At 37.0% G+C, this 27,251-nt stretch overlaps 1 protein-coding gene across 2 annotated transcripts; it reads left to right on the top strand.

The window, feature by feature from the left end:
- Positions 1 to 6: 6 nt before the first annotated feature.
- Positions 7 to 22,087, top strand: LOC116178071 (sodium-dependent neutral amino acid transporter B(0)AT3). Of its 2 annotated transcripts, none has more exons than XM_031497366.1 (7): positions 7 to 148; positions 11,881 to 12,430; positions 19,450 to 19,622; positions 19,674 to 20,345; positions 20,400 to 20,761; positions 20,809 to 21,072; positions 21,127 to 22,087. In XM_031497366.1, the coding sequence occupies exons 2-7, from the start codon at positions 11,932 to 11,934 to the stop codon at positions 21,320 to 21,322; spliced, it is 2,166 nt and encodes a 721-aa protein (XP_031353226.1). In that variant the 5' UTR covers positions 7 to 148; positions 11,881 to 11,931; the 3' UTR covers positions 21,323 to 22,087. The 2 variants fall into 2 exon arrangements, with proteins under 2 accessions (XP_031353226.1, XP_031353227.1); XM_031497367.1 differs by lacking the exon at positions 7 to 148 and adding an exon at positions 11,443 to 11,628.
- The last annotated feature ends 5,164 nt before the right edge of the window (positions 22,088 to 27,251 follow it).

Here is a 27,251-nt window from a genome sequence, read left to right as displayed (position 1 = left end):
TTCTCGTTTTTTTTTTTGAATCGGTGGACAAAAAAACTAATTATGAAAAGGCGCCGGCGTCGGTATTGATTCAGTGGAACGTGGGATTGTGTGTGTACGTAGAACGAGCAGCAGCCATCGCGACGCCAGGCGTCTTTTTAATTTACAGGTAGGTACCGATCTTTTTATGAATCAATTATTGCACGCTTTTGTGGTTTACTGTTGCAATTTATTTTGTATCTGTGATCAATCGATTAATCGCGCTCTGTTCTAATAAATCTTTAAATTAGTACAAATACTTTTGTTTCCAAAAAAACTTTCGTGCAATTATAACTGTTCACTTTCTATACCTACTTAAAATCAATATCTATTAATTATTATAGAATTAGTGAAGAAATACATTTTGCAGCTTCTATTCGAAGCGACCTATATTACTTCGCGACTTAAAAATGCATTAAAATGCAGAACGCGCTTTTCCTAGATAGGTTTATAATTAAATAACGTTAAATCCTTGAAATTTATTAAAGAAACATAATTGTTTTACGAAAAAACAGTTATTAAAAATGTATTGTTTTCTTGCCATCAGGATTACAATAAATCCATATCTAAAATGTCACAATAAATATCTACAGTAGGTATATTTTGAGGTCCTTACCTTTACCGATCGTGAAGATTTAGAATTTGTTAATTTACGTTCCTGAGTTTAAAATTGTTGTGTTTTTAATCAAAGAAAGTGCAGTTTTTAACCGTTCATGTTTTCCAAGTAAATGTTTGCATTTTCTAAATGAAAAATGTATGGTGAAAACATTTGAACTAGCAGAAAATTCTAAACGTTTTCATGCTGAAAATGAAAACACAATTTTATCACAACCGACATAATTGGGGTATTACAGCACGTAATTCGCATTTAATCACCAATCGGGTACATCTAACCAAAACTCTTCATTTAGACCGAATTTTACGCCCGAGGGAAGAAACGGGGAAAAGGAAAGTGAAACACCAAAATTTAATTCGTCAAAGGAGACCACTTTCCCTGGCCAGGAGCATTTTTACGGAATTACTTTAAGTCTAATTTAATTATATTTCGACAAATGCTATTTGATTGCTCTAAAAGCAGACCTACCTGCACCATATCAATAATGTGGCAGAAATATTCCTTTGAATTTGACAGATAATTTCCAGACATTGCAAAATTAGAGACCGCTACCCTACGTTATTAGTTTCTGCAGATATTCTCTCCCTTGTACACTTATACAAGCTGTCTCAACGAAAATGTACTGCGCCAAAACTGGGCAAAATATTACGCCAAAATTGTGTTTGTAAATTATACCGGAGCTTTCCCAAAAAGTCCTTTTGAAAGCGTTAAAGCCCTATGAATGAATTGAAGCTTCTGATGGTCTCATTCAATTAAGCCTTTGTTCTAGAAGGATTAATTGCAGGCTTGCAGTCTTTGATGTATAGTAATCACTCAATTAAAAGTGCATTGTAAATTACTGTTAAGTTGTATGGGAATTAAATGAATTCAATGTAATTCACTGAAAAATAGGGCTTGAGGTTTATTCATTCAATTCATTCAACATAAATAAAATTGTGTTTGTGAAGGACTTGAGGTATATTAGTTCAATTTATTCAACTGGAATAGAATTATATACATGTTAATTATACATCTAATAGTGCTCTGGATCTGTAAGGATTAAGTTACCCAGTTGACCCGGTGACCCAGTGACCCAGTTTGACCCGGTGACCCAGCTTGACCCGGTGATCCAGCTTGACCCGGTGACCCAGTTTGACCCTGTGGCCCAGCTTGACCCGGTGACCCAGCTTGACCCAGTGACCCAGCTTGACCCAGCTTTACTCAGTGACCCGTCTTGACCCGGTGGCCCAGTAATTAAATTATTGTTAGGTATCATCCAAAACAATTTCAAGTAACTTTTAATTTTAAAAAAACTTCCTCAATAATATTCGGCAACAAGCACGTAGCCCAATTTCATTCAAGAGAACTAATACCTAAAAAAATCAAATGCATTTGTTTATAGTTTGCAGTCAAGTAGTCAATGAAAGTATTTAGAGAAAAGATTTATTTGGATTAAGCTAACTAGTAGAAAAAAATTAAATGTGAATGAACACCTGTAAGCAAACTGGTAAGCCCTGAAGCAAAGAAACGAAGGAGGGAACTGTTTAGAAATAACATTATTCTAATACAATTCGTGACATGGAAAGTTTTTTACGGCAGTATTAAAGCAAACATCACAGAAATGGCAGTTGTCAAGCAATCGAGTATTATTTTCAACAAACCAGCATTTCATTTATTTCATAATCTGTACACTTGAACCGAGGGCACTGACTTAACTGCGTTATTCGATCATACTAGGTGACTGGGTCGAATTGGGTCCCCGGGTGAAATTGGGTCGCTGGGTCAAACCGGGGCACTGGGTCAAGTTGGGTCACTGGGTCTAACTGAAAAGAGTATAACGTGACCCAGCGACCCAGTGACCCAGGTGACCCAGTGACCCAGTCCAACTCTGGTAATCACAATTCAAAACGAACTGAAAATGGCCCAGAGCATGTTTGGGAATTTAAATTAATTTAAAGTAAGGGTAATTTACTATGAGTTTGATTATTCATTCACTTAGGTAACTTAAATATTGTGCTTGTGAATTATACAGGGACTTTACGCTTTTTCACACTTTTTAAAAGATTAAATTTCTATGACTGAATTGAACTAATAAGTTTTACTGAAACTACTTTAGAAAGAACTACTTTCGTCTCTAAAAAGAGTGAAGAAAATGTCATTTTCGTCTCTAGTGAGGAAAGTAAAAAACAATTGCTGCGTTAATCTTAGTAATGACGTTTAAAATTGAAACATACCCGTATCTAGATTGCTATGTACCAAACTACATTATTGCATACGATAATTTTTCAATTTTGATTGTAGTTTCAGTACAAATTATGTGTAAACCTTGAGAAGAAAGTGTTTTTCAACTTTCGTTCAACTTTGAACTTAAGTTGAAAAACTCCACTTTCTTCTCTAGTTGTACAAATAACTATTACTACAAAACGAGGACTACATTTTGTCTTATAACGGGTTTGTATCATTAGTTTACTATTAGACCTGGGAAAGTAACAAAGACACTCGCTTCTTGCCTAGATGGCCTGTCAAGGCCTTCCAAGACAACACTACATACGACCCTGGTTGGCGATGAACAAGGTAGGTTTAGACAGAGGAAAACGAAATTCTATTTTAATCTATAAACAGTGCTAACTGTTACTTCAAGTTAAACGCTTCGGTTAATTTTATGGACAAAGTCAACTAAGAAGTCAAACACCCCCTGGTCGTTACTTCTTAAAACGGTGACTATATTTAATGGGAACACAATTCCCTTGTCTTTCATACAATTTGTGTATATAGGTTTTATACAGGGGACAGTTAAAAAAGATGTGATTAAGGTTTGTAACTGGTTCAGTACATTGATGAGTGATGACTATCCAAGTCTTACGTACCCAATCTGGATATTATGAACGTATATCTACGAGAGACAACGTTGTTTGGGGGGTCCGTGAAGTTATCAGAACATTGGAGGCACAAATTTCGAGACTATAGGTGGATTACCGTAAAAAGTTTGCCAGCAAAGCATATTTTGATTTTTATAGAAGTTCTGCTGATAGGCCAGTCATTGGGGATTTTTACTTGGAAATAACTCGGGAAGTTTTGAAATTTTCTAAGGTTTGGTTGCGTAGAATTAAAATTCACATTCGAACCTTGCCGTCGACGCCGCCATCTTGTCAAGATGGCCGCCAAAAGCGGTTTTTCGCAGATCACCAAAACTGTGCATTTTTCGAAAAAACTAAACTCAGTTTTTTTTTAATGAAATGGCCCTTTTCTTACTATTGCATTAGATCAATGATATCGTGGATGTAATCGCACATTGTGACTGTTTAATGTATGCGGATGATTTAAAAATTTTTCACTCTATACAATCTGAATTAGATTGCATTAATTTACAGTCAGATCTCAGTCGTATATCTTCGTGGTGTGCAACTAATAGACTACAATTGAATGTAAAAAAGTGTGCGGCAATGTCGTTTTATAGAATAAAATCCCCTATTACATTTAACTATTACCTAGACAATCAATTGTTACAAAAGAAATCTGAAATTAGTGATTTAGGATTTATTTTCGATCGACGACTAAATTTCCCACATTGACGCTACTTACAATAAATTAATACGCAGTTGGGGTCTTGTTTGGTTTATTGCTAAAGATTTGAACGTACAATGTTTGAAACTACTTTTCTGTTCAATTGTTCTATGCCATGCCGACTACGGATCGGTATTGTGGTCTCCGTTCACTGACCAAAATCGTAAGAAGCTATAAACAGTACTGAAGAAATTTCTTAGAACAATGGAATATAAGCTTGGAATTCTACATATCCAAGGAGCTTACGCATCAATTAGATCGGATTTGAGCCTACATTCCTTGGAAAACCGGAGACGCATTGCCGACCTATGTTTTTTACACAAACTTCTAAATGGTGCTATTGATTGTCCTGAAATTCTTGGTTTGGTGGATTTTTATGTTCCTAGGACTACATGCGTCACCAGAAATATACCGGGCTTCAGAATTAAACAATTTTCGAGCAATGTGTCTAGGAATAATCCTTTAACAAGAATTTTGTCCGATGCAAACTATTTTTGGAAATTGCCGTGGTTTAATCTGTTTAATTCAGGCTTATAAAATTAAGCTCAAACGTAATATTGATTACTAAGTATTTTTTGTTTTTATTCTATTGTGTGATTTCTAGTTTTCTATTTGTATTGTCTTTTAGCGAAGGTTTATTAGGTTGAAAATCAATTTATGTTAAATTAGCAACATGTTTTTTTTTGTGGTATTTAATGTAACAGGTGAATTCCGTAAAAATATATTATATTATATATTATTAATTATTATTATTAGATAGAGAATCTAAATTGACGTATTTTGATATTACCTGTTCCTATAATCATTGAATTGACACCATTTTTTCCGTATTTTTTTGAGTAGTCGGCCATGATTTGATGACAATCGAATTTTAAACAAATCAAAGAAATGATTCTTTAATATCATTTGATTCTTCTAATATAAATAATTCATTAATAAAAAAAGCAAGGCGATCAGCTAATTGGAAAACACAATCTTATATGAAAATAGGATCAAATTATTTTAAAACCCTCTCTTCTTCAACACATGCTGAAAATGAGAGCCTTCGTGTTGCAAACCCAATTGAATTCTTTTCCTTAAATGTTCTCTTGTGGATTTTGTAAATTTTTTAAAGTCATTCACACCATCAGCATGTAAAGCACTCTTATATTGCGGGGGTTGTTGTTACTTTACGTAGTACACCGAACATTTTTATTTCTTTGATAGATTATGTTTAAATAATCTGAAACCAACCCTTAAACAACGCATTATTAATAAATTTCCGTCTACTTTAGGTTTGCGAAGGTTTTTGCCATTCATACCAGCATGTAAAGCACCCTTATATTGCGGGGGTTGTAACTTTACGTAGTACACCGAACATTTTTGTTTTTTTGATAGATTATGTTTAAATAATTTGTAATCAACCCCTAAACAACCCTTTAATAATAAATTTCTGTCTACTTTAGGTTTGCGAAATTCTTTAAAGTCATTCCTACCAGCATGTAAAGCACTCTTATATTGCGGGGGTTGTTACTTTACGTAGTACACCGAACATTTTTGTTTTTTTGATAGATTATGTTTAAATAATCTGTAACCAACCCTTAAACAACGCATCGTTAATAAATGCCCGTCTACTTTAAGTTTGGGAAGGTTTTTTTCATTCATACCACCATGTAAAGCATTCTTATATTGCGGGGGTTGTAACTTTATGTAGTACACCGAAAATTTTTATTTCTTTGACAGATTATGTTTAAATAATCTGTAACCAAGCCTTAAACAACCCTTTAATAATAAACTTGCGGCTGCTTCAAGTTTGCGAAATTTTTTAAGTCATTCATACCTGCATGTAACGCACTCTTATATTGCGGGGGTTGTTACTTTACGTAGTACACCGAACATTTTTGTTTTTTTGATAGATTATGTTTAAATAATTTGTAATCAACCCCTAAACAACCCTTTAATAATAAATTTCTGTCTACTTTAGGTTTGCGAAATTCTTTAAAGTCATTCCTACCAGCATGTAAAGCACTCTTATATTGCGGGGGTTGTTACTTTACGTAGTACACCGAACATTTTTGTTTCTTTGATAGATTATGTTTAAATAGTCTGTAACCAACCCTTTAACAACGCAATATTAATAAATTTCCGTCTATTTTAAGTTTGCGAAGGTTTTTGTCATTCATACCAGCATGTAAAGCACCCTTATATTGCGGTGCGGGGGTTGTAACTTTATGTAGTACACCGAAAATTTTAATTTCTTTGATAGATTATGTTTAAATAATCTGTAACCAACCCTTAAACAACGCATCATTAATAAATGCCCGTCTACTTTAAGTTTGGGAAGGTTTTTGTCATTCATACCACCATGTAATGTAAAGCATTCTTATATTGCGGGGGTTGTAACTTTATGTAGTACACCGAAAATTTTTATTTCTTTGACAGATTATGTTTAAATAATCTGTAACCAAGCCTTAAACAACCCTTTAATAATAAATTTCCGTCTGCTTCAAGTTTGCGAAGGTTTTTGTAATTCATACCAGCATGTAAAGCACCCTTATATTGCGGGGGTTGTTACTTTACGTAGTACACTGAACATTTTTGTTTTTTTGATAGATTATGTTTAAATAATCTGTAATCAACCCATAAACAACCCTTTAATAATAAATTTCCGTCTACTTCAAGTTTGCGAAATTTTTTAAGTCATTCATACCTGCATGTAAAGCACCCTTATATTGCGGGGGTTGTTACTTTACGTAGTACACCGAACATTTTTGTTTCTTTGATAGAATTATGTTTAAATAATCTGTAACCAACCCTTAAACAACCCTTTATTAATAAATTTCCGTCTACTTTAGTTTTGCGAAATTTTTTAAGTCATTCATACCTGCATGTAAAGCACTCTTATATTCCGGGGGTTGTTACTTTACGTAGTACATTGAAATTTTTGTTTTTTTTTGATAGATTATGTTTAAATAATCTGTAACCAACCCTTAAACAACCCTTTAATAATAAATTTCCGTCTGCTTCAAGTTTGCGAAATTTTTTAAGTCATTCATACCTGCATGTAAAGCACTCTTATATTGCGGGGGTTGTTACTTTATGTAGCACACCGAACATTTTTGTTTCTTTGATAGATTATGTTTAAATAATCTGTAACCAACCCTTAAACAATCTTTTCTTAATAAATTTCCGTCTACTTTAGGGTTGCGAAATTTTTTAAAGTCATTCATACCAGCATGTAAAGCACCCTTATGTTGTGGGGGTTGCTACTTTACCTACTTGTTATTCAATGACTTGTAGATGCATTTCTTACTCTCAAGATCATGCCGTCTCTTGTTGTGGAAGGCCCCGGCATAGACTGTCTTTTACATATTCCCACAAAAAGAAATCTAAGTGGGAAAGATCCGGGGAATGAACAGGCCCTAGGTTTCCGATTCAATTCCCTGGAACCATGTAAAAACTCGGAAACAATGCCTGCATTATGTGCAGGGGCACCATCTTGTTGACATAGCAACATATTCCTGCTGTTCAACAACAATATTACGTAACATTTCCAAATAACGTCTGTATTAAAATTTTCTTGATACATATGGAAACACAGAATCTTGTTATTTTTCAACACACAAAACATTAAAACTCCAGACCCTACTTGGAGATGTAGGTACATACTTCTCGATTTAAAAAAAAGGATTTTCATCGCACCAGTAATGTGAGTTACGGCAATTAAACATGCCGTTTAATGGTAGTTGTTTACAGGGGCGGACTGGGTGCACCACAAAAACATTTTTTTGCTTCATTTTACTACTCCTTTTTCGGAAATCAATTACAATACAGTTTTTTTTAAATTGCAGCTGATAATTAAAAGTAACAAAATATACAATCCAAACGAGGCGCGTCGCCTATCATTGTATTTCAGCACTTTTATACTACGACAAAAAATGGTAAATTCATTGTAAAACACTTCAATTAAAACAGAATTTTTTAATTTTTTAACAACCTAACATCAACTCCAATTAGAGAAACGTGTTAATAATTTATTAATAGTGCAAGAAACTAAATACAGCACATACTTATAAATTTCCAACGGGCCATTATGACGTACAGGCCAGGTGGCAATCGCCACCCGCCCCCCCGGGCCAGTCCGCCCCTGGTTGTTTAGGGTTTAATGGACGCACTAATATTTAAACCTAAAGAAATTTTCGCGTTTCTCAGCGAATTAGTGGGGTACGCCGTGAAATACCCAATAGAACCAGGAGATATGTCCTGTCCTACAAAAATTACTTGCTCAAATATATAGGCTTTGGAAATTACTGTAGTAACAGTTTCTACATCGGAATCTTCTACGGCCTGTTTTACTATATCCTGTTTCCCCAGTTCAATTACAAGTGGAGCTGGGAGATTCATTTTACTTTGGTCGTTCGAAAGAAATTTACTAAGAAATTTATTTTGGGATACCGTTATAACTGTAGACTAAATATCATGTCAGCGCAACTCCGAGTTCTTGATCTAGGTACTCTTTCTGCACTCGCTTTCAGTACTTTTGTTTTTTGGATCGGCAGTATACTCGTCAAACATCACACAGACGGCTGTTGATGCGACCTGAAAAGTCTGTACCTAGGGGGTGCCACCCATACGATAAAATAAAAATAAAAACTCAATTAAAAGCAACGGAAATGTCTAAAACAAGTACAAATTGTGCACAACTCTTGTGCAGATAAAGAGCATTTTTTTTAACCGAAATAGTTTTTGTTTTGACATCACCAATGGATATATTTCTTGCAGATGTCTCAATCGCCCTTTGTGCGTACCCTCTTCCGACAATCCGTTCTTGAGGTATAAGGGAATATACCCGATCACGATAAGAGGTCGAGTTGGAGGGATATGGTTGGTAGAAATTAATTCCTTTCGTTGGAGTACCATGAAGGATAAAACTAGTTCCACTCCCATAATATCTTGTTATCTAAACTTTCTCTCGTTGGTTTATGTGATCCAATATTTTAATGGATTCGTTCTTATCTCACAAACAGAATTCAAATGGTGAAATAGAAGAACTTCATACCTAAACCAATATATGTCTCATCTGGTGGTTCTCAAGGTGCACATTTAGCTCCACTATTATTCTTAAACGATATAAAAAAATCGTAGCTTTTGATTTTCTCATTTAATGAAATGCATAAAAACAAGTACCATGCAAATTCAAAAACTGCCCGGATACGTTACATCACATCGTATCGTATTGTAACGGAAACGCTCCAGACATGACGTCGCCTTTGGCGCTCTGGAATTTTCTACGCGCGTGGGATTTGTGTAGGAATATTCGAGAATGTACGCGGATGTTCTGGACTTACATTGCTTGCGTGTATAAATGGTTGCCGACCGAACATCGCGGCAGTTTTTACTACCGAACGAAATCGAGCGCGGAAATATAAATTGCGAAGTGTGTGTGATATAAATAATCGATATAAATTGTACGGTTTTTATAGTGTTTTAGTTTTGTTTAATAAATATTGATATACATCGAACCCGAATTTATAAATCACGTTACAGTATCACATTATTTCGTGTAGTACAAACCCTTCTTAATACAATATTTGTTAGTGCAGTTAGAAGACTGTTTATAGACTATTTAATTTTATTTATTTATTTATATCATTATATATTTATCGTATATCATTTTTAGTGCGTGTGCGATTGTTGGGTATTGGTTTCACATTTAATTCGTTGCATTTGTGATTGAGTACCTCATGGTATGTTATACATATTTTGTCAATTACGTGGATATCAATGCGAATTTCTGCGATTCACAAAAGGCTCTTATGATTTAAGTACTTCTTTGGAACGTTTCACTCACTCTTTTTTAGCGAAAAGCTAAAATGCAGGCATTGTAAACGCAATGTATGTTACTTCTTTTTGGTGTTTACTTCTAACGCCACGCTTAAGAAAGTCATGGAATGCCGTTCCTTCTTCCAGCGCTAGTTTATCGATCAAGCGGTACGATTTATACGGAACTCGTACAATGTCAAAGTCCTCGAACGCGCATTGTACTACTGCAAGGTGCGTAATTAAATTCGCAGAACTAACAAAATAAAGACGGAAACCGGCGCCTGAAGTTTCTTACCCAAAATTTGACGTACCTATTCAGCGAATGGGGGTTTTGGGTGTAGAAATTGTCACTTTCAAGTTGGAATTGGGATACGGTTACGTCTAATGTTACATTAAGTGGCATCACATGCTACTTGGCAGAGTTTAGTTTCCACTGTAGTCTATACTTATACTTGAGCAAAAATGGTTTCTTTGATATAATAATATAAGTGTACCTAATGAACATATTATGAATTCTATCTCACATTCGGCCCTGTGATGTATTACTAACGTTAAACTTAACGTGCAGGTATCTCGAGAAAACGTTATTTTTCCCATACTTAATCACGCAAAATAACGTTTTTAACCTGCACGTTAAGTTCGACGCTTTTGGTACATCACATGGTCGATTTTATTTAGTAATTTTTTAATCTTTAAACAACGTTCATCCCGTAATTACCTCACAAGTTTCATAAAGGAGCTATGAAAAGTTTCACATTTCTGAAGAATTTACCCTTGGGAACCTGTAAAGTACCAGAGGAATGAATCTCTGAAAAATTTCTTATGACCCAAGAAAAACTCTATGAAGTGCATTTTTGCTGAAACTGTGGCAAATTCTTTAAGATTACCTGCGATATGTTTATACTAGATGGCCGAGGCTCCGTTCGGCCGCTCTATCTATATACAAGGCTTTCATTTTAAAACGAACCATCGATTGTAATTTGTAACAATTTCCAATCGGTGGTTTGTTTCAGTTACATCTCATGTTCATCAAATCCCCACCTTGTTTAATTAATTAAGCTTTATACAAGCTAATAAATAAATCCAAATTGACTCATTGCAAGAGATCGTTTGGAAAGCCATCGTTTTGGAGGTGGCCGATAAAGTTACGCGAAATAATTAATCAAGCGCTACGGGAGACAACCCCTACTAAATGCAAAGTTGGAAATTATAAATTGGGTGACAATTTTAATGGTGAATTTATTAGGTGTACTATAACTTAAAGTTAGAGAAGTCTTCCTGCACAAATTGCGGTTGTGCAAATTTTGGAAAGTTTAACGTAATAAATTCGTAAATTTTGGCTGTTGAACCATCGACGTCGCGTCGCTGAAACGCTTAAAAACGTAAATACGTCACTACTGAAAATTACATCATTGCGATTTCTAGATGGCCTTATCCGACAGGATGTCGCCGTAACGTGGATATTTTAGTTGGGTAATTAGTTAGAAAAACCAAAGAGATGAGTGGGTAATTAGAAAATGATCACCAAGCAAATTGGTTAAGTATGAAGGTTCAACGTCGAAAAGGAGGTCTTTCCATGTTTCTGGAGATAATCGCTACTTCAGAGGTATTAAGTAAGGATTATAATATTCATTTCGGCAGGGAAACAAGTAAGTTTTTTCTTTACAATTGTGAAACTTGTTATATAAACTTAACAGGAAAAGGGCATTATAAATTCCATCCAAACAGAATAATAAACGTTTAAGGGTTTTACGAGATTGAAGTCGGGGATTTTTATTTTTAGAACTTTCAATCGAACCCGCCGTTAGTTGCCACAATCCCTTTCGCCACTAAATTCTTGTCACGTCTTGAAGGATCTGTAATCAATTTTCTAAACTGATCAAAGTCTAATTCTGTTACAGACCAAAATGGATCAAACTATAACGGCTTGACGGAAACTGTAAAAAAGCACAATGGCGAATACGGCACATTTTGTACGTCAGCAGAGCTCAACGCACCTCAACCCCCAACGTTCCCTGGACCGTCTGGAGATGAGGGAGCTTAGGGGACGTCTCGTAATCGAAAACGGCAATACTGCGAGTTACGGCGCGACGAATTTGGCGTTCGAGGACACGAGTCCGAATGCGAAATTGAAATCGGCGAGCAGCAGCAAGAGGGGCTCGCAGGACGGTAAGCCGATTTTTCGACCGGAATGCGGTGAGGAGGAGCGCGAGTCGTGGGACAGCAAGCTTACGTTTCTGCTCGCGACCGTCGGGTACGCCGTTGGGCTCGGCAACGTGTGGAGGTTTCCGTATTTGGCGCAGAAGAACGGCGGCGGTGCGTTTTTAATTCCATACTTCGTTATGCTCGCCATCGAAGGGATTCCGATTTTCTATTTGGAGCTCGCCATTGGACAACGATTGCGAAAGGGAGCGATTGGAGTGTGGAATCAAGTCTCCCCGTACCTTGCAGGTAAAGCTTATCTTATTAGTAAATTCCAAAAGTTAACTCCAGCCTGAAAAGTATAAGATGGCGCCCGCAGTGCAAAATGTGGGGCCCTGGTGGTTCTCGCAATTTTTTTTTAAATCGTACCACACCGAGTTGCTGATTTCTTTACATTCATTATTATTCTATTGTTCCAATGGCGGATTGTAAAAGAAGGCGGCCATTAATTAATTCCTATTGGTTAAAGTTTTTAGTACTACCAATCGCAACTAGATCTAAGTTCATCAATTATTTTGCAAAAAAAAGGTACGGTACTTTTGCGTTATGCTGATCTCAGCAATGAAAGGTTAGATCCCCTTGCCTCCAAGAAAACTCACCTCCTGACTTTGCGGCCCCAAGAAAACCTCGGAGAGCTCCCAGAAGATTTTCCTTCTACGCACCAAAATTAATAAGAAAAAGAGTTTTCCTGAGAAATTTTGGTGTAGTCGATTTTTGGTAAAAAAAAAGGAAGGTTATACACAGTTCCAAGATTGGGCTACTAGTTCAAAAGTTACAGCCCTTTGAATTTTCTTTCGAAATTGGTTTCTAGTCCATAACTTTTGATTGAGAAGTCTGATTGAAAAAGTACGAATTGTTTTGTATTCTACGCACCAAAATTAATAAGAAAAAGTGTTTTCCCGAGAAATTTTGGTGCAGTCGATTTTTGGTAAAAAAGGAAGGTTATACACTGCCTTTTTTTTGCCCCGAAAAAAAAATTGTCTCAGATCGACCCGGAAAAAAATTTTCTTATAGAATGTGGCCCGTAGAATCCATAATTTCAAACAGTTCCAAGATTGGGCTACTAGTTCAAAAGTTACAGCCCTTTGAATTTTTTTTCGAAATTGGTTTTCTAGTCTATAACTTTTGATTGAGAAGTCTGATCGAAAAAGTACGAATTGTTTTGGATTCTACGCACCAAAATTAGTAAGAAAAAGTGTTTTCCCGAGAAATTTTGGTGTAGTCGATTTTTGGTAAAAAAGGAAGGTTATACACTGCCTTTTTTTGAGGCTCGAAAAAAAATTGTCTCAGATCGACCCGGAAAAATATGTTCTTATAGAATGGGGCCTGTAGAATCCATAATTTCAAACAGTTCCAAGATTGGGCTACTAGTTCAAAAGTTACAGCCCTTTGAATTTTCTTTGGAAATTGGTTTCTAGTCCATAACTTTTTGATTGAGAAGTCTGATCGAAAAAGTACGAATTGTTTTGGATTCTACGCACCAAAATTAATAAGAAAAAGTGTTTTCCCGAGAAATTTTGGAGTAGTCAATTTTTAGTAAAAAAGGAAGGTTAAGTATTGAAATACTATGCGAAGTATTCAAATACTAAATATTTGTAAAAGTATTTGAGTTACAAATACAAATACTGCTTCCATAAAAGTATTTAATTACAAAGTATTTGAATACTTTAAAGGATTTGAATACTAAAAAGTATTTACAAAATCGAATACTGCCCAGCTCTGCTTTTATTCATACGGGCCAATGTCTCGGTCTTTAAAAGGAAACCTTCTTTTGTAATAAATATTTGGGAAATTGATTTCCATTTTCGCTGAAAAGCTTTTCCCTGCAGAACGCAATTGCAAACATGTAGCGGGCTGTTAGCTGATCAAAGCCAGGTAGTACTCCATCCCTTAAAAAGGAAAGGTTTATCCTCGTACCACTCCCTTTACAAAGTCTAAATAAGTCGAAGTAAAATATGTGCTATAAATAAAATGAGTACGTCCTTCGCTTTCCCTCAAGCGAATTTTTCAAACTGATAAAATGGAAATTTAATTTGTTTACATCATCTCGTTTAGCTGATTGTGGAAATGGGGTGAACACTCATTGTCTAACTAAAATGCTTGAGGACGTTGTTATGCAAAATTCCCTATTATAGACAGTTCAATTACATTTTATCAACTTTCCAAAGGAAATGAGCCGCCTCTCTATTTCGGCTATCGGTAGTATGTGTTACTTTTACCATCGATCGTAATTAAGTATACGAAAATAACTTCGTCCAATTATATTTAATCCTCCATTATTGGCGGAGATTATCCACGACGGTAAAATGAATCGTTACCTACTGTCCTTCAAGTGCCTCTAAAGGAGGACGAGTAAAAGTTAATGGCTCATTTGTTGCCTTCACCAAATTTACATCAATTTGATGGATTACTCAATCTAATTCGCAACACGTCGACGTACGAGTTGGAAATTTAAAGTATTTGAACAGATTAAATTCGCATCGGTGGCATTTGCAGATTATCAGTCAACATTTGTATAGGCAAATCATAATTTACCTACAACAAACCCTGTTATAACAAAATTGGTAGCATGAATCTAAATGTATAAAGTCTTAAATTGAATTTAGTAAAAATCTCACGTCCACGTTTTGAATATTATAATTTAGCTGTGAATACATTATTGCCTGTAAGAAAATTAAGATCAAAGAGCACATCTTAAAGCTGCGTGTGACAAGAATAAAACAACAAAATATTTTGGGGTTACTCCGAGCCAAGGGTAGGATAGCAGTCCTTTCAAAAACCGCGGCGTGTGACGGAAACGCTTTGATACGGTACGTTTGGAGTTTCGAGTTTATATGCTATTGCAAGGCAATCGATGCAATGTTTACTTTGATTAGGGGATGAAAACACGAGAAAATTTCTGGGAAACAACTTTCAGAGGATGTTTTTAGGGGCCAAGGTGTTGTGGAAGGGAATGATCATATATTTAATCGTGCATCTACCTACAACTTTCCTAGTGGGATTGGGTAAAAACATTTTTTCCCTAAGGGATATTGCCAAGAAATTCACAAAATGGCCTCCCACAACACCGGTCCATTGAAGCTATTTACGGATACTTAAAAGTGATTTCCGAAAAACTTAAATTTTATCCTTTCGTCCCTTAGCGTGACAGTAACATCTTTATCTCCAACTTTAAAGGGCTTCAACCGACAAAGTGACTAATCTTGGAAAGGTTTTCTTTCTATCTCGAAAAGAGATTACAAAATCGTTGTAAATTCTAGAACCATGTCCTTCGGTGCCTAATGGCCAATTCCATGGAATTATTGCATTCAAAATTTTCAGCTATAGCACCAAAGGGTGAAGAAATTAGTGCGACTCCCAAATAACATAAATTTGACATTATAAAAAAACAAGAAAACTAAATAATTGCAAATACAGGACGACCTAATTAAAAATTGTATATTTATATAGAAATTTATTATATAAATTTACACCTTTCCAACATTCTGATGGGTTGCTGGGAAATAAAGGATACAATACAAATTGGAACATGCACTTTTTTAAATGAAATAAACATCCATTACAGAAAAAATGTCTACCCTTTCAAACAAAACAGGCCGCTGCGGTCTAGCTAAACCTTTTTGACCTGCGTGAAGACAGCAACCAAAGATAGTGACCGTTTCTCCGGGGTAGTTATCACTTTCTAGTTTGTGCAGAAAAATACTGCTATACATATCCAATAAACAAATGCAAAAATAATTTCTTGCACCCCTTGCGCCACATAGAAATCCACCCCCAATGTGTTTATAAATCGAATACGGCAAAACGCGGGTAGTTATCACTTTCTAGTTTGTGCAGAAAAATACTGCTATACATATCCAATAAACAGATGCAAAAATAATTTCTTGCAATCCCTTGCGTCACATAGAAATCCACCCCCAATGTGTTTATAAATCGAAAACGGCAAAACGCGGGTAGTTGTCACTTTGTAGTTTGTGCAGAAAATACTGCTATACATATCCAATAAACAGATGCAAAAATAATTTCTTGCAGCCCCTTGGGTCACATAGAAATCCATCATCAATGTGTTTATAAATCGAATACGGTAAAACGAGGGTAGTTATCACTTTCTAGTTTGTGCAGAAAAATACTGCTATACATATCCAATAAACAAATGCAAAAATAATTTCTTGCAACCCCTTGCGTCACATAGAAATCCACCCCCAATGTGTTTATAAATCGAATACGGCAAAACGCGGGTAGTTATCACTTTCTAGTTTGTGCAGAAAAATACTGCTATAAATATCCAATAAACAAATGCAAAAATAATTTCTTGCAACCCCTTGCGTCACATAGAAATCCACCCCCAATGTGTTTATAAATCGAATACGGCAAAACGCGGGTAGTTATCACCTTCTAGTTTGTGCAGAAAAATACTGCTGTACATATCCAATAAACAAATGCAAAAATAATTTCTTACAACCCCTTGCGTCACATAGAAATCCACCCCCTATGTGTTTATAAATCGAATACGGCAAAACGCGGGTAGTTATCACTTTCTAGTTTGTGCAGAAAAATACTGCTGTACATATTCAATAAACAATTGCAAAAATAATTTCTTGCAACCCCTTGCGCCACGTAGAAATCCACCCCCAATGTGTTTATAAATCGAATACGGCAAAACTCGGGTAGTTATCACCTTTTAGTTTGTGCAGAAAAATACTGCTGTACATATCCAATAAACAATTGCAAAAATAATTTCTTATAACCCCTTGCGTCACATAGAAATCCACCCCCTATGTGTTTATAAATCGAATACGGCAAAACGCGGGTAGTTATCACTTTCTAGTTTGTGCAGAAAAATACTGCTATACATATCCAATAAACAGATGCAAAAATAATTTCTTGCAACCCCTTGCGTCACATAGAAATCCACCCCCAATGTGTTTATAATTCGAATACGGCAAAACGCGGGTAGTTATCACTTTCTAGTTTGTGCAGAAAATTACTGCTATACATATCCAATAAAAAGATGCAAAAATAATTCCTTGCAACCCCTTGCGTCACATAGAAATCCACCCCCAATGTGTTTATGATTCGAATACGGCAAAACGGGGGTAGTTATCACTTCCTAGTTTGTGCAGAAAAATACTGCTATACATGTCCAATAAAAAGATGCATAAATAATTTCTTGCAACCCCTTGCGTCACATAGAAGTCCACCCCCAATGTGTTTATAAATCGAATACGGCAAAACGGGGGTAGTTATCACTTTCTAGTTTGTGCAGAAAAATACTGCTATACATATCCAATAAACAGATGCAAAAATAATTCCTTGCAACCCCTTGCGTCGCATAGAAATCCACCCCCAATGTGTTTATAAATCGAATACGGCAAAACGGGGGTAGTTATCACTTTCTAGTTTGTGCAGAAAAATACTGCTATACATATCCAATAAACAGATGCAAAAATAATTTCTTGCAACCCCTTTCGTTACATAGAAATCCACCCCCAATGTGTTTATAAATCGAATACGGCAAGACGGGGGTAGTTATCACTTTCTAGTTTGTGCAGAAAAATACTGCTATACATATCCAATAAACAGATGCAAAAATAATTTCTTGCAACCCCTTGCGTCACATAGAAATCCACCCCCAATGTGTTTATAAATCGAATACGGCAAAACGCGGGTAGTTATCACTTTTTAGTTTGTGCAGAAAAATACTGCTATACATATCCAATAAACAAATGCAAAAATAATTACTTGGGAACCCCTTGCGTCACATAGAAATCCACCCCAATGTGTTTATAAATCGAATACGGCAAAACGCGGGTAGTTATCACTTTCTAGTTTGTGCAGAAAAATACTGCTATACATATCCAATAAACAAATGCAAAAATAATTTCTTGCAACCCCTTGCGTCACATAGAAATCCACCCCCAATGTGTTTATAAAATTAATACGGCAAAACGGGGGTGGTTATCACTTTCTAGTTTGTGCAGAAAAATACTGCTATACATATCCAATAAACAAATGTAAAAATAATTTCTTGCAAACCCTTGCGTCACATAGAAATTCACCCCCAAAGTGTTTATAAAATTAATACGGCAAAACGGGGGTGGTTATCACTTTCTAGTTTGTGCAGAAAAATACTGGTATACATATCCAATAAACAAATGCAAAAATAATTTCTTGCAACCCCTTGCGTCACATAGAAATTCACCCCCAAAGAGTTTATAAAATTAATACGGCAAAACGGGGGTGGTTATCACTTTTTGATTTGTGCAGATAAATGCTGCTATACATACCCAATATACAAATGCAAAAATAATTTCTTGCAACGCTTTGGGTCACATAGAAATCCACCCCCAAAAGGTGTACAAAATTAATACGGCAAAACGGGGGTTGTTATCACTTTCTAGTTTGTGCAGAAAAATACTGCTATACATATCCAATAAACAAATGCAAAAATAATTTCTTGCACCCCTTGCGCCACATAGAAATCCACCCCCAATGTGTTTATAAATCGAATACGGCAAAACGCGGGTAGTTATCACTTTCTAGTTTGTGCAGAGAAATACTGCTATACATACCCAATAAACAAATGCAAAAATAATTTCTTGCAAACCCTTGCGTCACATAGAAATTCACCCCCAAAGTGTTTATAAAATTAATACGGCAAAACGGGGGTGGTTATCACTTTCTAGTTTGTGCAGAAAAATACTGCTATACATACCCAATAAACAAAGGCAAAAATAATTTCTTGCAACCCCTTGCGTCACATAGAAATCCACCCCCAAAGTGTATATAAAATTAATACGGAAAAACGGGGGTAGTTATCACTTTCTAGTTTGTGCAGAAAAATACTGCTATATTTAAACAATGCTGCTATACATACCCAATAAACAAATGCATAAATAATTTCTTGCAACCCCTTGCGTCACATAGAAATCCACCCCCAAAGTGTTTATAAAATTCATACGGCAAAACGGGGGTGGTTATCACTTTCTAGTTTGTGCAGAAAAATACTGCTATACATATCCAATAAACAAAGGCAAAAATAATTTCTTCGCATAGGAAATCATTTGGATAGCAATTGGAGCTTTACAATGGCGTTGCAATGTAAAAATTAAATTAAATTTTGCGAAATCCAAAGCTGAAAGTGCTTGACCGAGAAAATCAGCTTATTTGTTGAAAATGAAGCTTTGAGATTGAGGGCTTGAAGTTTCCAAAATCTTATGGATCTTGAAAAACAGTTCATAACCTATCACAAACTTTTAATTTTTCAGGAATTGGAATTAGTAGCGCAGTCGTATCATTTAACGTGGCCCTTTATTACAACACAATAATTGCATGGTGCTTATTCTACTTCGCTCAAAGTTTTCAATCAGAATTGCCTTGGTCGGAATGTCCGAAAGTTTATTTCAAAAACGGTTCCTACATCAGAGACCCCGAGTGCGTCGTAAGTATCGCGAACGCTCGCAAGGTTGAAGTACTAAACGCGCATTTACAGGTCAGCAGCCCCACGCAGTACTTCTGGTATCGGACGACGCTGATGATCGCCGAGGACATCAACACCCCCGACGCTTTTAATTGGAAGATCGCTTTAGCGCTGGTGATCGCCTGGATATTGGTGTACTTGTGCATGATTAAAGGGATAGCGTCGTCTGGGAAGGTGGTTTATGTCACGGCCACGTTCCCCTACATTGTGTTAATCATCTTCTTTTTTCGTGGAGCTACGCTTACGGGCGCCGGGGACGGCGTCAAGCACTTGTTCACGCCCAAGTGGCATACGATTCTCGATCCGGTCGTTTGGCTCGAGGCCGGAACGCAAATTTTTTTTTCGCTCGGGCTCGCTTTCGGCGGCCTTATCGCTTTCTCGTCCTACAATCCCGTAAACAACAACTGCTATCGCGACGCCGTCATGGTCTCCCTGACGAACTGTTTCACGTCGATGTTCGCGGGAATTGTCGTGTTTTCGGTGATTGGATTTAAAGCGACAATGGTACATCAGCAATGTCTTAAAGACCGCAATATTAGCTTTAGCGAAATTTTTGGTGCAGATTACAATTTAGAACATCTTCCGCCGGAAGGTACGCTTTACAATTACACGTCGGACGGCGTTCAGAGGAGCGTCGTAATTCCGCCGTATCCCGAATGCAATTTGGAAAAGGAACTGGATAACGTGAGTAAATTATTCATTTGTACGGCCTAATTTGATAATTACAGTTCGTTTCAGTCTGCCTCCGGAACAGGGCTGGCGTTTATTATATTTACCGAAGCAATTAATCAATTTCCGGGAGCGCAGTTTTGGTCCGTTCTGTTCTTTCTAATGCTCTTCACTTTGGGAATTGACTCTCAATTTGGAACGTTGGAGGGCGTTGTGACTTCCATCGTGGATATGAAGCTATTTCCTAATCTACGAAAGGAAATTCTAACAGGGGCCTTGTGTTTATCATGTTGCCTTATATCGATGGGTTTCGCACATGGAGCTGGCAGTTACGTCTTCGTCCTTTTCGATAATTTTAGCGGAAATTTTCCATTGTTGATCATTGCGCTTTGTGAGTGTCTTGCTGTCTCGTACGTCTATGGATTGAAACGGTAAGTTTTTCGTGGTGGCTTCCGCTCCTTTGACATGGCCGGTTCAGTTTCGCAGACGACATCGAGATGATGACGGGGTCGCGCCCTGGACTGTACTGGATGATATGCTGGAAGTACCTGTCGCCTTTGGCGATGATCTCCATACTGGTTGCGAGCATTGTCGAGATCGTCGTCGACGGTTCTGGGTACGATGCGTGGGTTCCTTCGAAGGGAATAACGGAGCGATTGGGATGGCCTCCGTGGGCTATCGTTTTAAGCGTCTCGCTTGTACTTATCTGTATCTTATGGATTCCTGCCACTGCCATCTGTAGGTAAGAACAATGTCTGGCCCGATCAGTACCGCGAGCCTAACCCCAATGTTCCAGACTGTTTGGAATAATAATAATCGACGACAATAATAAGGCCTGGTTTCCCGCTGCAGATCTGAAAGAATTCCACGGCATAATGCCGCACGAAGTTACTACTGCCGAAACTTTATTATTTTGTATTAGAAGCGACGGTACTGAAGGTCTGTGCTGCCCTACGAGCTACCTAATTGACGAGTATGAGGAGGAAGCTTAGTTCACCAAGTAGAATAATTTGCCATTTTTTTATGTACAGATTTTTTCTTATACATGTACCTGAGTTACGTATTTTTTATAAACACGAAAACGCTATTTGTAGCGCCGCAAAAGAGGCTACTCTCTTAAAATCATGCTCATCTTAAAGCAAGGCTGCAATCATATTTTATATAATGCCCAGAAGACAATAACGAGAGAAAACAATAACTGTACAGACGCCTAGATTTTATTTGCACACAAATTGTGATAAATGCACAAAATTGAAAACAATTATAAAAGGCAGACTCATCTTATCCACTCGTTTTCGTAGTATCTTCATTGTGTTCATCGTCTGTGCATATCGGCAACATATCTATCATTTTTAGGAACCTCTTGAGTGTAAAATATAGAAAGAGGAAAATATATGCCATTTAGAGTCTGTCCTTATACTAGTCAATTTTATTACGAAGTTAAGACAATAATAAATATACTAAATGTGAGCCTAGCAATTAGTAAATGTATAAACTTATGAATCAAAAAACAAAATTTAGTTTAAGATGGAAACGACGACAATAATTTTAGATGACTTCTATATCATGTGCAAACTGCATAGTTATACTCTATTATATTTATTACATAGAGGATGTGTTGACAATAATAATATAAACATTATATTGGTTTTTTGCCCTTACTGTTGCCATTGTTAATACGTAAAGTTGTTGTACTGTAAAAAATGTAAATAAGACACTGTTAATATGTGGAAAATACAATATAGATGTTACGCAATCGAATGTATTCAATTCTTACGCAATTTTGCAATGTCTATCCGTCTGTCCGTTTGCACGATATCCCGAAAATGAATGGACCGATTACGATGAAATTTTGGAGGGGGTTTCTTTATCAAATTTCTAGATCAGGGTTCGTGCATTCGCAATGTAGGCCAAAAAATAAAGAAGGCCCTTTTGACACATCCGTCAGCTATGAATCGAATTGCATGAAATTAAAAGGAGCTTAGCTTTAGTCATATAATACACAATCCCAAGCTATAGCCATACCCAGATTTGGTATATTTGTTTAATTTAGTATCTGTTATTTTCTGATCATCCTCTCAAGTACCTATCCCCACGTTTAATCGGTACCACTTTTAAAAAAGAAGCTAAAAAGATTCCACCCAAACTTAAAATTGAAAAATGGAGGTATTAGAGTGTTTTCCAAATAAATAGCATTATGTGGGTCACTCTGTAATTGGGCGCATGTCTGTTGAGGGCCCAAAACAAGAGGGATAATAAAGTAAAATAAAAAACTGTACGAAAATGTTTCTGTTTATTACAAATTAGAAAGTATGTATACATTACTTGTAATATAATGTATGTACTTGGGAATGAACAACAAATTTATCTTGCTGCTGTAGTGCATATTGGTAATTCTTCTTATTTAACTTTTCACAATATAAATTTGCAAACCTTGGATTTCTGGGTTGGCTCTTTTACTTGGAATTCTGTTTCTTATACAGGGTGCTGGGATTTCGGTTATTTGAAGAGATACAATGGGGCAAATTTGCGTATTTTGGTCCCGGCTTTTTTTTTATTTCTGATCTACAAAGTATATTAAAAATAAAAAGACGTGTGTGTCCTCAATTTTTATTTGCAAGTAAAATTAACCCAAAATAAATTATTGAAAAGCTGTGTTTTATGCCGAATTTGAAATGCTTCGATCTAACACGTCACAAACCTACAGCCAATCACGTGGAAGTGAGCCGGCAACCTTGTGCGAGGGTCTGGCGTTTGTCGGATTTGACGTTTTAAGAGGCATGTTTAACTGCATCTAACGAAAAAGTAAACAACATGTGACAAGTGCCTGTTACAGGTGACGCAAGTTACAAATGACATTCTCCTGCAATATTGCCAATTCGTTATGTCATCTGTACGGTTCTAGGAGCTGATTGGTCGGGCAAAAAGTGGACACAGCAGGACTTTTAATAAATTGTTACGAAATAAAGGAATTTTTATTGGATTTTCGGAAGAGGCACCTTATATCCCATGGTGAAATCTCGATGAACTAAGATGCGACAGTGGCGTCATAAGATCCTTAGTGATATCTTGATGAACTAAAAAGCGACGGTGGTGCCATAAATCCCCTGGTGAAATCTCGATGAACTAAAAACCGACGGTGGCGCCATAAATCCCCTGGTGCAATCTTGATGAACTAAATAGCGACGGTGGCGACATTTAAGCCGCTGGTGAAATCTCGATGAACTAAAAAGCGACGGTGCCGCCATTTAAGCCGCTGGTGAAATCTCGATGAACTAAAAAGCGACGGTGGCACCGTTTAAGCCCCTGGTGAAATCTCAATGAACTAAAAAGCGACGATGGAGACATAAATGCCCTGGTGAAATCTCGATGAACTAAAATGCGATGGTGGCACCATAAATCCACTGGTAACTTTTGAACTAGTAGCCCAATCTTGGAACTGTTTGAAATTATGGATTCTACAGGCCACATTCTATAAGAAAATTTTTTTTCCGGGTCGATCTGAAACAATTTTTTTTTCGGGGCTCAAAAAAAGGTAGTGTTATGCCTTCCTTTTTTACCAAAAATCGACTACACCAAAATTTCTCGGGAAAACACTATTTCTTATTAATTTGGGTGCGTAGAATCCAAATCAATTCGTACTTTTTCGATCAGACTTCTCAATCAAAAGTTAATTTTTCTTCGGGGTTCAAAAAAAGGCAGTGTATAACCTTCCTTTTTTATTCCTTCCTTTCCTTTATTCCTTTCGCCTCGAAATGTACCTACTAGTTTAGGTTATTCGCATCAGTTTCTATTATGATAAATTTTTGAAGCTGTTCCGGGTAGTTGAACACCTTGTATGCACAATTTTGTGGGAGACGATAGAGCCGACCTCCTCGTGGTGTCTCCTGGGTAACGCTAACAGGCTCTTTCAATCATGTGTATGATACCATATATTTTTAATCCGTTATTCATATTAGGTGAATAACATAATATATTCTCTTAATTTTTTGTTGAAGACACAATAAAGTGATTAGAATGAACAATTTATTTTTTATTTCTAATACAGACGATTTAGTCAAATTTTTATAGTTTTGTTTCTGTTGGAATTGGAGAAACACAAAGATCTTGAAGAACTGCTTTCTGGTACGAAAAGGGTCTTTCGATTATGTGTTTATAAAGTTTTATTTTCAAATAAGATGAAACTTTTTTTAAACATTTATTGGCAACGTTAAAAATATAATGACATTAATAAATTATTACAACTCAAACCTAAAACATAAGCGCCTTGCAAGCACAAGAAAAATCCACATACAAAACAGAAGACAAATTAAGTAAAGGGCCCCCTTTTCTTGTATTACTTACGCACCTTCCTTTTTTATAAATTCGAAAAACGAAGCTTCCCCTACCGCAACAGCTGTGTATTTATATTTAATAAATCATTACCTATATTTTGAAGTCTTCTTGGTCTAATATGTGTAACATCCTATCAAAAAACTTGGTATGGTAAAGGAGTTTTTTAAAGATTTAAATTTTTCCCTTCCCCGTTGCTCTAATACTTGCTTTATTCTGATCTCCGTTTCCTGCATCTACATGCCCTCATATCCTCTGCAATTTTCTCCTGCCCTCTCATGTTATCTCCCTTTCCACCATTATTTCGACCTCTTAGGTCTTTTCCTGCCCGTATCTCACTTCTAGCAAAGAGTAATCTACTCTTTGCTTCTATTACTCTCTTGCTGTTGCACCTTTTGCTTGTAGCCTTTCACCTTTTCGCGTCGTCTCCTGGCTTCTTATTTTCTCTCAACCCGCCTGCTTTTTAGCGCATTTTCCAAAAGGAAAATGAACGCTATTGTCTGCACTTTGTCCGTCTGTATCACTACTAGTCCTCCAGTTTAAGCTTTTTCTTATACGGCGTAGTACAACAGCCCAGAGATCAGAACGACAAAAGTTTATTTGGATTGGTCACTTCCTTCCCGAGTTAGGTATTACTGATTCTGTGCGGGGAAACGTTTTTAACTTGTTCCTTTTGTCTTTCATGCCCTCTTTAATGTGTTAATTAATTGAGTTCCGATAATAAAGGGTGTGAATCCTAGGGTGATTTTAAGGAGAAATTGTATATTAACATATGTCCTAAACCTCTTAATTTTTAAGCTACAGCTACAGGGTGTTAAAATTTTAAGAAAAATGTGAGTTTTCTATCATAATTTTTTATCCCTTTTAGATATTTTTATGAAATTTTGTACGCACCTTTTCATCATTCAGGAGCATTTTTTGAGTTAAAAGATTTTTTTTAATTTTCACCAGTGACGTCCTTATGGGGTTTGAACTTACAATTTTGTTTAAGTATTAAGTTTAGGACATACCATTGATTAAATTCTCCATTGGGAAACGTTACTTATGTTGTAATAAATAAATAGAATTGTAGTAACGTTTTATTGATTATTGTTAGGACATACGTTGATATAAACTTTTCTTCTTAAAATTACCCGAGGATTCACACCCTTTATTATCGGCACTCAATTAATTAACACCCTGTTTTTTATGCTATATACTGCCCTCTTCTGCATATCCGTCACCGTCTCCTGTCCTGCTCTCTGCTCTCATGTTGTCTCCTCATATCTCCCGATTTCCCTTTCCTTCTCTCTCTCTCTTCTGTTTCCTTATCCTCTTTCCTGTTCCTTGCTCTGACATGCCCCCTATAGCATTCCTGACTCTCTTGTCTTTTTCTGCCCTCCCCTGTTCTGTATTGTCATATCTCTTGCCTTACCCTGTTCTCCCCCGTTCCTTTTTAGCGCATTTTTGCAAATTTATTTGTAAAAAGTAGCTTTTAATCTCACTTTGGCTGGCTGGCTGGCTGCTGGCTGGCTGGCTGGCTGGCTGGCTGGCTGGCAGCAAATGTGGGCGCGTAGAAGAACTCTTGTAGAAAGGCAACGGGTGTACGTGTATCTACAGGGCCGTGAAATTTGTCAACCTTAGGGACATGGCTACATGATGTGGGGTTGGCGACTTCTGGGCGTCATCCTCGAGCGTAGTATACTAACGTGAAGGTTTTTCAGTTTTTTCCTATTTTCTACTACAGTTTTGGTCCGATTCTTTTGAAATTGGTGTCGTCGGAAAGATGTTGTAAACGCGCACAACTCCTGCGTGGCGGAATTTTGTTTTTTGTCATAGGGGCGAAATTAACGACCTTTTGCGTGGCGCGCGCGCGCGTCTTCGAGAAGTAGTCAACTTCGGGCGCCTTTTACCTTCCGTTGCGAACTCACGCGGTTTAACGTTTCGTAAATCTCGAATCGCTGTCTCTCTTTCTCGTGTCGCCAATGGAAGTGAATTGCGAGTGAACGGGACGTCGGAAGGGGGTACCGTAAAAGAGAATGTGGTAGCCCGCGAACACGAATCTCACATGATGGTGGAGTCAATCTTCAAAATCGCGAATTGCGGCTGAACGGGACGTCGGAAGGGGGTACCGTCAAAGGGAATGTGGTAGCCCCCGACACGATCTTCCTGATGATGGAGTCAAATCTTCAAACGCGAATTGCGGGTGAACGGGACGTCGGAAGGGGGTACCGTCAAAGGGAATGTGGTAGCCCGCGACACGATTTCACTGATGGTGGAGTCAAATCTTCAATCGCGAATTGCGGTTGAACGGGACGTCGTAAGGGGGTACCGTCAAAGGAAATGTGGTAGCCCCTGACACGATCTTCCTGATGATGGAGTCAAATCTTCAAACGCGAATTGCGGGTGAACGGGACGTCGGAAGGGGGTACCGTCAAAAGGAATGTGGTAGCCCCGACACGATCTTCCTGATGGTGGAGTCAAATCTTCAAACGCGAATTGCGGGTGAACGGGACGTCGGAAGTGGGTACCGTAAAAGGGAATGTGGTAGCCCGCGACACGATCTCACTGATGGTGGAGTCAAATCTTCAATCGCGAATTGCGGGTGAA

The sequence above is a fragment of the Photinus pyralis genome, unplaced genomic scaffold (assembly GCF_008802855.1).
Source record: "Photinus pyralis isolate 1611_PpyrPB1 unplaced genomic scaffold, Ppyr1.3 Ppyr1.4_LG8, whole genome shotgun sequence".
Classification (NCBI taxonomy): domain Eukaryota; kingdom Metazoa; phylum Arthropoda; class Insecta; order Coleoptera; family Lampyridae; genus Photinus; species Photinus pyralis.
This window is presented reverse-complemented; position numbering and strand designations above follow the sequence as displayed.